Genomic DNA, 13,554 nt, shown 5'->3' with positions numbered 1-13,554 from the left:
CATGTTTACACTAATAACAGTCTTTGCAATGACATGATACTTTACAACATGTGTAGTGCCCTGCTTAGTGCAGTTCAACCACTGATCTAGTCTTAGAGCCTCTGTAAAATGCCAGATCCACCGGAGATTCTATGTAAATCTAGTTACTTACACACAGAGGTGAGTAGTCCAAGTCCAGAAAGTAAAAATCCACCCCAGGGTTTTGTTGGCTGAGCCGCAGCGAGCCGTCCAGGCAGTTGGAACAAAACCCGGGATTGATTTTTACTTTTAACTAGTGTAAACATAACTGTCCTAAAAATACACCTTTCTAGCTCAATTGTACTTCACTGGTGGTGTTCCATTGACAAATTCTAACCATTTGTTTCTTAGCTCTAAATTTCTAGGCAAAGCATATAACAATGATATCTTATCACGGGTTGACATAGACATGGGTGCTTTTCCTGATTGACTCGTTCTCCTGAACATTTTCTTTTACTAGCTACTGCAGATAATGGAGGTTGAGGAAGAGTTTCATGAGCAGCATGCATTTTGGATTTTAGCGGAATGAAACCTTTAAGTGTACAGCCTAAATAATGTAAGTACCGCACCATTTAATGTGAACTGAAAACGTTAACCTTGAGCTGGATGGAATTGGACAATTTAGCTGATCTTTACACTTTTTTCATATAGGGCTGGAAGATATGGCAAAAAAATGTAAATCATGAAAAATGTCTTAATTCTGGTCGATAAGATATAATTCCCATATTGATATATACAGTATGTAAGCCTCCACTGTTGGTGTATGTAATCACACACTAATAGAGCTGGGTAAAATGGTAAAAATATTATATCACAATCATTAAAGGCCTTTTCGTGATTCAAAGTACACAGGAACACAGGACCATTTGGCTATGGTATTTTGATTCTGGTGTGGTCTACAGTCAAGCTAAAGCTTCATAATGCTACTACAAAAACTGTTAGTAACTGGACAGATGCTATTTGGTTTGATTATTTTGAGTTTGATTTTCCTCCAACTGTTCTGTGATTTGGTATTTGTACACTAGTGAATGTGTGTGTGTTGGCGTGTGATTGCTGTAATTATTGTGAAACCAATAAATTGTTATTTGCAAAAAAAAATGCTTATTGGCGATATAATGAGAAACTTTATCCCAATACGATAACATATTGATATATTGTCCAGCTCTATGTTTATGTGACATCCCTTAGAATGGAGAAATGAGAAAACTTGTATCTCTAAAATGCAAAGCTTTTCTCCCACTTGAAAGTTCACATTTTCTATCATTACAATTTCTTATCTTAACACACCCAGATAATATATTGTACTGTAAAAGCACTGTACCAGCACAGGCCAAGGTGTCTTCTGAGATCCAGGTGTTTACAACAGGCTACGTTGCCCTTATTCTTGGCATTTTTCTAATTCATAATCACATTTAAATAGAAACAAGTTCCATGTGTAGGAGAGTTTAAAAGTGTGTGAAAGAAATCTAGACATTCAGAAAAAATGTACAGTTTATTACACAATACACTGGAGTATCAGCAGTCACACGAACAGAGCTAATGCTATTTTTACATTTTGTGCCAGAATAAATATGTACAAAAAAGATATTTATATTCTGAAGTCCTGAATTAATGTTAATATTCTTTATCTGGGCACTGATTTCTGATGCAATATTACATTTTTTTGTTTTGTGGGTGAATATAACTGATATGAACATGTACTGATAGATTGTTATACGGGAGTATGTTTGCTTTTGAAAGCGTGACAACTAGCACTGTTTAAAAAGAGCAGTTGCAAGAATACTAAATTGTAAATGCACGAAACATGGGCCTTTGGGAATAAACTGATAAAACAGATTATATAAATAGATGAAGTCTGACAAAAAGTGCAACACTGCATTTGGGAAACCTTACACAGCACATAATATCTGCTTATAATAACATTTGCTTACAACTTCACTTTACCCAGATAAAGCAGTGGTCAGCCTATGCAGAAAACTTTTTTAAATCTGAAAACATCTGTTAAGAAGCTGTATTGTATGGTTTTATTGACCAGTGGCCTCTTCTTTGTAATTATTTGCACCCATAGGTTTTCCTAAGTGTGCACTCATACTTTTTTTACCAGTTCAAATCTAAATTCACATCCAATCCAAATGGAGACATGACAGGGGCTATGAGTCGAAGTTTAGAACAAGAACAAGCCGAAACACTGGAGTTAATCAGCAAAAACTGCATGAACAATCCATTTAGCCAGCTTTCTTGCCTTCTCTGCCTTTATTCTCTATAGACCTGATTTGAGCTTGACTGGTTTAACTAGAACAGGTACTGTAATGTCCGAAGTTTAAATCTGTAAGTGAACACTCTTCAGTAACTGGCTAAACCTAGAGTTCCTTCCATCAAATGCCTTTTTCATGGAGTGCACCGTGTTGTTACTGTTACTGTTAATGAGCATGTCTTGGACCGTTCCATCCAGGCTGATGCTGGGAATTTGAAGAAATAAACACTCTCCGATCAGTTTTTCACAAAGACACTTGTCACATGTCATAAATCAGCCATAGTCATATTCATGACCAGTGAAACTATAGAACCTCCTGTGGTAAATGAATCCAGCTCCATTAGTGTTCAATATGCCCCCGACCTCATTTTGTCAGTGTTCTCTTTTACTCTCCAAAACTGAAAACCCTTAGTAGGAAATCACACAGTTCATCTCATCAGACAGGTCTTCCTCAAAACGTCCAGCTGGCAGCCCTGTTGTGCTTCGATTTAACAAGTCAGTCGCGGCCGTCTCCATCTCATCCAGGGTCATGTGACATGCATCGGCAATTTCACGCTTTGCAAAATCTACAAATTTTCGATCTTTGGCGTAGACACCCAAGCCCTCGGATATCAGGATCTGAGGTGATTTTGTGAGAGGAAACAAAATGAAGATAAGCATAAGATCATAAGAATTCAGACAAACATTTCAACAATTCTCTTTCCTGCTGTTTTTTAATTAGTTTATTAAAATGAGCCGATATGTGCCAATATGAAATCCTAGACATTTAGTACAATTTAGTTTACTTCTGTAGATTTACACTGGAGCTATAAAGCTAATGCAGCTGCACAATGCTAACTTGTAGCTACATTAACTTTGTCGCACCATTGAAAATCTAAGAAAGCTAACTTTAACCATAAAACATTACCTAAACTGTCTTAAACTGTGTACTGGGTAACTGCTGATCTAATCCCTGGGCACACTGTCTTCCTAAAACCTTTGTAATCTGTATACAGCTCTGGAAAAAAATAAAAGACCACTTAAAAATGATGAGTTTCTTCGAATTCACCAAATTGAAAACCTCATAATATAATAATAAATATAATCAAGAGAAAGGGACGATCACAAGCCATCAATCCAAACGAAACTGCTTGAATTTTTGCACCAGGAGTGGCATAAAGTTATCCAAAAGCAGTGTGTAAGACTGGTGGAGGACAAACAAGCCAAGATGCATGAAAACAGGGTTATTCCCCCACATACAGATTTCTGAACTGTCAAAACTTTATGAATATGAACTTGTTTTCAAGCTCTGCATAGAATAAAAAATCAATGGTTATTTTGCTTAAACATATACCTATAATAAGCAAAATCAGAGCAACTGATCCAAAAAATTGAAGTGCTGAGAGCTGTAATTAGATTTCGGTGTTGTAGGACACTGCCTATGTAATGCCTGATTATGTACTTTGAAGTAAGGTAAAACTCTACATTGCATTTAAATTTAAATGCAGATATACTGACCGACTCCACGAGGCTCTCAGCACTTCCTTTTTCTACGTAGCCCGGGCTGTGCTGGGAGGGCACCCTGAGAGAGGTGTATGCCCGCTGCTGCTGCTGGGGCACAGGAACACCTTGGCCAGTGTTCCACCCAACTCGGGCCGAGGCTGGCAGGCTGGAGCTGCCATCAGCTGCACCCCACATGGGCTGAGTGCCCCCTGCCTCATCCACCAGAATGAGGGGGGCGTAGAGCAGACGGCCCTTCTTCGCCTGGCTGTTTGCCCAGGAGGCTGACGAAGCTGAGGACACACTGCTGCGCCGGGAGTCGTAACTGTTCTGAGTCTGTGAGAGGTATAACAATAATGTCAATAGAGCAGTAGGTTGACATATTCTCATGCATTAAAATAACTATATAATTTAAATTGCATTTTGTGTAAAAATTGCACCACAACAGTATATTTAAAATATAATTGCAGTGTACATTTTAAGATTTTAGCTAAATCAGAAGGTTTAACATTAATATTTAGTGATTAACAAATATTCTCTTTTTGCTATGAAACCAGGGCTAACTTGTACCAGAAAATCATAAACAAATAAGACTAGACTGATGAAAAAAGAACGATATGGAGGAGGCAAGGAAAGGCTTATGATTGGAAGGATACATCATCTGTCAGCCATGTTGGAGGTAGTGTTACAGCATCTACATATGTGGCTGTCAAATGGAATATAGAATGATACATGTCTATAAAAACTGAAAATGACTAAAGTCTTTGATTCTAATATAATAAGATTGTACAATTATGTTATATTACCTGTTGGAAGTTCCTTGGGAGCAGGTGAAAAAAAGGACTACAAAGACCATAATCCTTTGCAGCAGGATAAGCTGGCGCCAAGGGTTTATAAGGTCCTTGTCGGCCATTTTTTTCTCTCTCTGTTTGGCATGGGCTGAGGATTTGTACCCTTTTGGATTAGGGACTGTACATCCTTGGATGTGTGTTTAGTATAAGTTTTTATTATTTCTATTATTTTATCAGTTTGTCCATATTGATTGTGACTGTTTCCCTTGTTTTGCTCACTTGGTTTGTAGTTCCTTTGTTGCACTGTTTGTATTGTTTTATGATCCTCAATTTTTTGTTTATTTGTAGGTAAACCATCTATCCAGCACCTTCTTCCATCCATCCATCCATCCATCCATCACCTCTCTTCCTTCATCAATCCATCCATCCATCCATCTATCCATCCATCCATCCATCCTTTCCTCATCCATCCATCCATCCATCCTTTCCTTTCCTCATCCATCCATCCATCCTTTCCTCACCCATCCATCCATCCTTTCCTCATCAATCCATCCATCTATCCATCCATACATTCTTTCCTCATCCATCCATTCATCCAACCCATACTCCATCCTTATCCAACCTTTCTTTATCCATGCTTTATTCACTGTCCATCTATGCATCTAATATCTGCTCTGCATCATTGTGAAAGACACTGTGAATGAATTCCATCAGTTGAAGTCTGTTCATGCTTTTGTGTTTTAATGGACACACCATTACAACCATCCTTCCAGTTATGAAAGCCAGCAAAACTTTACATTACCCAAAATCTTACTGTATTTCTAAAATAAACATGGCAGCTGGAGCATTACCTGTGGTTGTGCTCTGCATGGAGGTGAGTTCTGGTGATAAGTGCCAGGAATAGGGATGTCATCCATGCTGTCTTGTCTCCTCAAACACTGGATGGTAAAATTTGGCTTCCGTCCTAACACAGTTAAAGCGAATAGAGATATTTAATAGTGGAGAAATGACTGCTATGTAGTTATTGGATTAAATTAACTGGGGTGTATAACATATGTTTATTTATTACCAGCAATCAAAGCAAAAAAAATAAATAAAGCAATAAAAAAAAGACAAAATACTCACCCAATGGAGTTGGAGGAAGGAGGCGTCGTTGAGTTGGATAGCCTTTACTATTCTGTCCATTGCCGTTGTACCCGTTACCGCTGTGTGCACTGTAACCATTGCTGGAGTAACCGTTCCCAGAGTAACTGCTGCTTTGGCAAGCATTCCCATTCCCATTGTAGCCATTTGAAGGGTAAGAATTCTCACTGTAGCCATTGCCAGGGTACGGTGTCCTGTTGTAGCCATTTCCAGGGTAAGGGGTGCCATTGTAGCCATTTCCAGGGTAGGCAGCCCCGTTGTAGCCATTTCCAGAGTAGGCGGCCCCGTCGTTGTAGCCGCTTACAGGTTGCCCATTTCCCTGGGAGGCATTGCTAGCTGGGGCCACATTAACTGGCTGTACTGGGGTCACACTGCCATTAGCGACACTGGGGGCAGGAGAGGGTGTGGTCTGCTCTCGAGAACATTGTCTGTAGAAGAGAGGATTTACACATTAGATAATATTTCTGCTGTTTTATTTCCATAAGTAACTGGAACCTTAACTTTACGCAGTGATATAACAGATATTTTAGTGGTCAAATTCAAAAAATGGATGTAGAACCTTATGTAGAACTTTAGTGAAGCTGTAGTAAAACCTTTTGCAACAGTTACATTTGTGTAAAATCTTTTTATAGTACTTGACCCAACAGGACAGATTTTTTTATTTTTTCTGTTTATATGCCAGTTCTATCTCTGTATATCTTAGCTTGTCCAAAAATGCATGTTTATAGCTGTCCACAGGGGGATGCTCATAGTGTGATTTTTATTTACAGCAGTGATGTTAAGCATATTGTACTGTCCAATAGTAGTAAGTCCCCTAGTGGGGCAACCCAAGTTGATCTGATGAAATTGCATGTGTAATGGTAGGGCTGGGAAATATGACTGCATATATAAGTAGCAAGTATCTACAGCTCTGGAAAAGAAAATAAGAGACCACTTAAAAACTACGAGTTTCTCGGATTTTACCAAATTAACGCTGAACTGCTTGAATTTTTGCACCAGGAGTGACATTAAGTTATCCAAAAGCAGTGTGTAAGACTAGTGGAGGAGAATTATTCCACGAAATATTGATTTCTGAACTCTTAAAACTTTATGAACAGGAACTTGTTTTAAATAATATAGGTTGACTTTTCATGGAATTTCACTGACTCAGTAAACTGCACTGGATTATGTTGTTATGTTGAGATGATGAAAGAAAGTTGACATGCTGCTCTTTTGCTAATTACAATGTTTCTAAGATATAATTTGTACAAAACTGTACACTGTTGAGTGTCATCCCTCATGAAATCAACCTTTTTTTTAAATAGAATTGTATTCAGGCAGAGCCCTTACAATATTACAATATGTTAATTTTTGAAATTGTGTATGAAACAGTTTTGAATTGTTCAATATATATATATATATATATATATATATATATATATATATATATATATATATATATATATATATATATATATATATATATGATATATTGCTCAACTCTATGTGATGTATTCAAAAGTGCCAAAAAAAAAGCCATGTGAGATCTTATCTCATTCTCTCTATTATGGCAACTAGTATGGGAGTGTGTAGACTGACAGATCTCCTCACCTATCATGTTGCACTGTGCTCACAGTCTCCTGCACATTGATGTGACTCTGTTCTGCTGCAATCATCACTGGTGCTTCTCCTACTGACACCTGCGCTACTCCTCCACCGACAACTCCTACTCCACCTCCAGAAACAACTCCTCCTCCAGAAACTGCTCCTCCAGCGACTACACCTCCAGCGACAACACCTCCAGCAACTACTCCTCCTTCTCCTCCTCCGACAACCCCTACTCCAGCCACTCCTCCTCCAGCAACTGCTCCTCCTTCACTGGCAACTGCTGCACCCTGCGTGGCTCCTTCTGTAGCAGGTGGAGGCTCAGAACTGGAAGGCCTAAAGAATAGAGGTTAAGTCCCACATGTCAGACTACAGTCCTGGTGGGCCTGAGCAGTGCAGCAGTTCAGCATTTTCCCCCATTAAACATTTCTGATTCATCTCATTAGCTAATCAGCAAGGCCTTCACTGAAATGAGCTGAATTCAGAAGGCTAGAAGAGGGAAAACGCTAATCTTTGCAGAGCTGAGGCCCACCATAAACTGAGGTAGAGACCCCTGGATTGGGCAGAGACTCCAATACACAGGAACCAGACATGAAACACAGGAAAGGTATATGTCAGGATATATATATAGTCTTCAGCTGTGTTCAGACCAAAGAGGCAAAAGGGTTTTGTTATCTAATCTAAAGATACTTCATGATTGAATGTTTATGTGTAAGGAGAACTATTTAGGACTTCTCCTAAAAAAATTCTACATTAAAAGGAATATTTAGGCACATAAACATGATGGTGGAGATTTCACTTAATAGAGGGTATGCATGTGACATCACGACTGGGGCGGAGTCACTGCTATTAAGCCCACTGAGGGGCAAAAGAAAGACTGAGTGACAGCATTAGTGTTTAGTGTGAATTAGAGATTCTGTTCTGAGGTATTACTTTATTGGCTGCTGAAAGATAAAGAAATGACAAGGAAATGGACTGCTAAGATTTATAGAACTAACTGAAATCCAGGCATCAAAATGTGTCTTTTTCAGGTTGTGCCTCATTCCCGGTTCTGGAGCAGCGCTGCCCTGCAGGTTTTAGAGTTTATACTAATTACACTCATCTGATCCAATTAATGAACTAACTGGCTTGCCCTTGTTTTGGTGATCTGAGTGTGTAACAGCAGGAAGACATTAAAATCTGCAGGAGAGTGGTACTCCTGGAACAGGATTGAGAATCACTGGCCTAATGTATTTCCTCAGTGTTAAAATCAGATACATAAAATGCCAGCAAACCTGATTTCTGACCACATATCGACCAACGCTTATTTGTTTTTCTATGATGGATCACTATTAAGCTCAGCTGTACTTTAAATCAGGCTTAAAATTGCTTGTGAGTTTAACACTTTGATTTGCCTGTTTCCCCTGAGACACACAGCCATGGTGAAGAGTACTGTGCCACTAAAACCCTATCCCGATGGGATTAGTTTCTCAGGGGGTCCTCTGTGATTTCATTTGCATCCAGATCAACCATGTATGTGTTTTTTTCAGACGTCCTCTGAGAAAATTACAGGCTGAATTAACTACTGTTTTTCGCTGAACTCTGTGGTCCTCCGGTAATTTTAGTCCTGTCCGGACTCACATCTATGAGTTTCGTCATCTCGAGTTGAATAAAATAGACATTTGTCCACGCCCACGCACCGTAATTACACTTTGGGCAAGCGTTTCCATGGAGATCCACATAAACACAACAGCGAGTGGAAATGGAGGAGCTACTGAACCAATTAGTCACGTGATAATGCGATGACATTTGACCGAGAAAGCCAAGAAAAACTCACTGGTCCTCCCGTTTTTTCAATTGCAGTCAAGATGCAAGAGTTGTAGAAGTGTGAAATATTTTTACAGATGTCAACCTGAGAAACTACTCCCATACAGATAGAGTTTTAGTCAAAATACAGGACTGTGTTCCAACAGGAACATGACGTCAATGCATACCCTCTATACCTTTTTCAAGAATATTACTTCACATTATTCCAACCACACATGACCAATCAGGGCAGTTCATGGGAGGGTTCCATGTTTGAATGACAAACATTTGAGGAAAATTTGGGAACTTCACAAAGCATGCTAGTCACAATCTGAAACTTTTAATTATTCTAAAGGGTTCGGAACTGTATTAATGGACAATCAGTAATACTGTACAACTTACGGGGAAAACTGCTTTGTGAAATCCCCTCCCTTTCCTTGTACTTAACAACTATTCACTGCTGTTTTTAAAATAATATTGTATGGTCCTCAAGCCTAGTACCATATTTTGCTAAATTAAGGTGTATTTTAAAAGGCCAACATGATGAAAAACTGAATGTTGACTTTTGTAGAAATATACAGTTCTGGAAAAAAATTAGAGACCACTGAATCAGTTTCTCTGATTTTGCAATTTATAGGTATATGTTTATACGGAAAACATTTCCCCCAAATTCCAAATAAAAATATTGTCATTTGGAGCATTTATTGGCAGAAAATGAGAAATGGCTGAAATGCAAAACTTTTAGACATTAAATAATGCAAAGAAAACAAGTTCATATTTATAAAGTTTTAAGAGCTCAAAAAATCAATATTTGGTGGAATAATCCTGGTTTTTATGCATCTTGGCATGTTCTCCTCCACCAGTCTTACACACTGCTTTTGGATAACTTTATGCCACTCCTGGTGCAAAAATTCAAGCAGTTCAGCTTGGTTTGATGGCTTGTGATCATCCATCTTCCCCTTGATTATATTCCAGAGGTTTTCAATTTGGTAACATCAAATAAACGTATGATTAATAAGTGATCTTTTATTTTTTTCCAGAGATGTAATTTCATTCTGTGTGTAAACATTAATTCATGTAAACTTTATAAAAGCTTCAAAGCATGTTGTCCCATATATACTTGTTTTAATGTTTAATCTCCTGAGACCCGGACTTTTGCTTGGTGTGCATTTTGAATTTGTCTTAGCTTTTTGCGATTATTAAAACTTAAGATGTAAAAAAAAAAAAAAGTAGTTTTGCACAACATTATGTCCTCACATGGGGACAGTAGTTTCTCATTTATTTATTTATTTATTTACTGTAGCTTCCTATTTTTGACAAAATGTCATAAATGCATGTCATATGATGATAGAGATGTTTTTGTATATAAATAAACTAGTTTGTAATGTGATTACAACATGTATTGGCAGTGTCTACATATAAGCATTACCCACGTCTTAGCCAGGTTAGCTTCTTAGTCTTAGCCAGGGTATTCTGTTGAGCTATGCTAATCGCATTCACACACCCACTGTTTTTAATGTTTTTATGTGGGTTTTTTTGTGATTATTCCGTTTTGTGATATTCTGTCAACAGAACTAACTAACACATTAGAGTCCATTTCTTCAGTAGAGAATCAAGACATAAAACGTCTTTAGATATAAAACAGCTTGTTAATTACATTAGCCTAGCTACCAAGCTTACAAGTTAGTGCATATTCCACCAGTAGAGAACTTTGATTCTATATATTTATCATATATATATATATATATATATATATATATATATATATATATATATATATATATATATATATATACACACTGCTCAAAAAAATAAAGGGAACACTCAAATAACACAATATAACTCCAAGTAAATCAAACTTCTGTGAAATTAAACTGTCCACTTAGGAAGCAACACTGATTGACAATCAATTTCAAGTGCTGTTGTGCAAATGGAATAGACAACAGGTGGAAATTATTGGCAATTAGCAAGACACACTCAATAAAGGAGTGGTTCTGCAGGTGGGGACCACAGACCACTTCTCAGAACCTATGCTGTCTGGCTGATGTTTTGGTCAGTTTTGAATGTTGGTGGTGCTTTCACACTCGTGGTAGCATGAGACGGACTCTACAACCCACACAAGTGGCTCAGGTAGTGCAGCTCATCCAGGATGGCATATCAATGCGAGCTGTGGCAAGAAGGTTTGCTGTGTCTGTCAGCGTAGTGTCCAGAGGCTGGAGGCGCTACCAGGGGACAGGCCAGTACACCAGGAGACGTGGAGGAGGCCGTAGGAGGGCAACAACCCAGCAGCAGGACCGCTACCTCCGCCTTTGTGCAAGAAGGAACAGGAGGAGCACTGCCAGAGCCCTGCAAAATGACCTCCAGCAGGCCACAAATGTGCATGTGTCTGCACAAACGGTTAGAAACCGACTCCATGAGGATGGTATGAGGGCCCGACGTCCACAGATGGGGGTTGTGCTCACAGCCCAACACCGTGCAGGATGCTTGGCATTTGCCAGAGAACACCAGGATTGGCAAATTCGCCACTGGCACCTTGTGCTCTTCACAGATGAAAGCAGGTTCACACTGAGCACATGACAGACGTGACAGAGTCTGGAGACGCCGTGGAGAGCGGTCTGCTGCCTGCAACATCCTTCAGCATGACCGGTTTGGCAGTGGGTCAGTAATGGTGTGGGGTGGCATTTCTTTGGAGGGCCGCACAGCCCTCCACGTGCTCACCAGAGGTAGCCTGACTGCCATTAGGTACCGAGATGAGATCCTCAGACCCCTTGTGAGACCGTATGCTGGTGCGGTTGGCCCTGGGTTCCTCCTAATGCAGGACAATGCTAGACCTCATGTGGCTGGAGTGTGTCAGCAGTTCCTGCAAGATGAAGGCATTGAAGCTATGGACTGGCCCGCCCGTTCCCCAGACCTGAATCCGATTGAGCACATCTGGGACATCATGTCTCGCTCCATCCACCAACGTCACGTTGCACCACAGACTGTCCAGGAGTTGGCGGATGCTTTAGTCCAGGTCTGGGAGGAGATCCATCCGCCACCTCATCAGGAGCATGCCCAGGCGTTGTAGGGAGGTCATACAGGCACGTGGAGGCCACACACAATACTGAGCCTCATTTTGACTTGTTTTAAGGACATTACATTAAAGTTGGATCAGCCTGTAGTGTGCTTTTTCACTTTAATTTTGTGTGTGGCTCCAAATCCAGGCCTCCATTGGTTAATAAATTTGATTTCCATTGATGATTTTTGTGTGATTTTGTTGTCAGCACATTCAACTTTGTACAGAACAAAGTATTCAATGAGAATATTTCATTCATTCAGATCTAGGATGTGTTATTTGAGTGTTCCCTTTATTTTTTTGAGCAGTGTATATATATATATATAATATATATTTTATATATTCTATATAAAACGGCTAGCCATATGGCAATTTATGTTTACCACTGGGTATTTCAATATATATTTAAGTTTTATACTGGTGAAATGAGTGGTAATCTGTTGGGTAAAATAATGAATTACTAATAAAATATTACCATTATTTGTATGTGATTATGACATGTGAATTTGGTAAAAACGGTAGGCTAATATGACATTTTGTGCCACCATCAGTACATTTTTAACTGTTTAGAGATTAAAGGTAAAGGCAAAAACTAATTTTCACTAGTTAACATGGCATTAACCCAGTAAAGATCAACAGACCTCAATATATTTTTAAAACTCGATAGTTTGGAATGACCTAGCTTTCTGCACTCTGCTTTTTTAAGGTGGATTACCAGCAAAGTTGTGAAAAAAAATGTATAGCTCCTCTGTTCACAGTGCTTTTACAGAAAATGCATTCCAGTACCAGTAAAAAAGCGAATGGTGGCATCTTAGTAGTGCAGCTGGTTTTAATTCCCCTTAAATTTATAGGTAACCTGAACAGATGCACTAAGCGTGCCTGTATTTATCAATTCTATATGAAATCCATTTGCAAAATACTCCCCAAATGTCTCTTCAAACGCTTTCTTATGCATAATACACAGAAAACGCTGATATGATTTCCTGCAGCCCAAGTTGCCACCATATAACATACTTTTAGTATCTAAATAGCAGCTCTAGTAGCATCCTGTGCAGGTACTGGTGTGATTATTGATTAATTTTAGCGGATATAGCTACTTATTACAGCAGTTAAAAGTTTTATACCTTTTTTTTTATAAAAAAATATTGCCCAAAAATTGCCCAGCTGGTTAAGTTTGACTTTAAAAAATCTTAAAGCTGTAAAGAGCTATTGAGGGGCTGACAGTGTTGAGATCATTTACATGTTGCACAATTCCAGATTTTTGTTGTAAATAAAAAATCTGGATTTTGTTCCCAAATTTACTCTTCAACACAGCAACTCTCAGCTCAAATCTCAGCTTTAAAGAAATATATAACCCAGAAATGCTAACATTACTAACAACAACAACAAAACCAGTGTGGATCTGCAGCTAGCATGACTTTATCAGCAAATGCTAACCAGTTCTC

The 13,554-nt window shown here is 38.8% G+C and overlaps 1 protein-coding gene across 1 annotated transcript in view; it reads right to left on the bottom strand.

Moving 5' to 3' along the window:
• Positions 1 to 1,493: 1,493 nt before the first annotated feature.
• Positions 1,494 to 13,554, bottom strand: part of cacna1fa (calcium channel, voltage-dependent, L type, alpha 1F subunit a) — a 38,134-nt gene continuing 26,073 nt past the window's right edge. Inside the window, exons 41-45 of the mRNA XM_022670637.2 lie at positions 7,276 to 7,605; positions 5,668 to 6,113; positions 5,394 to 5,506; positions 3,770 to 4,087; positions 1,494 to 2,890 (exon numbers count right to left, since the gene is read on the bottom strand). Of these exons, the coding sequence (XP_022526358.2) occupies positions 2,681 to 2,890; positions 3,770 to 4,087; positions 5,394 to 5,506; positions 5,668 to 6,113; positions 7,276 to 7,605 (1,417 nt within the window). The 3' untranslated portion in view covers positions 1,494 to 2,680. The remainder of the gene's footprint in view (positions 2,891 to 3,769; positions 4,088 to 5,393; positions 5,507 to 5,667; positions 6,114 to 7,275; positions 7,606 to 13,554) is intronic.

The sequence above is a fragment of the Astyanax mexicanus genome, chromosome 12 (assembly GCF_023375975.1).
Source record: "Astyanax mexicanus isolate ESR-SI-001 chromosome 12, AstMex3_surface, whole genome shotgun sequence".
Taxonomy (NCBI): domain Eukaryota; kingdom Metazoa; phylum Chordata; class Actinopteri; order Characiformes; family Acestrorhamphidae; genus Astyanax; species Astyanax mexicanus.
Note: the sequence above shows the minus strand (reverse complement) of the source record. Positions and strands in the feature narration are given on the sequence as shown.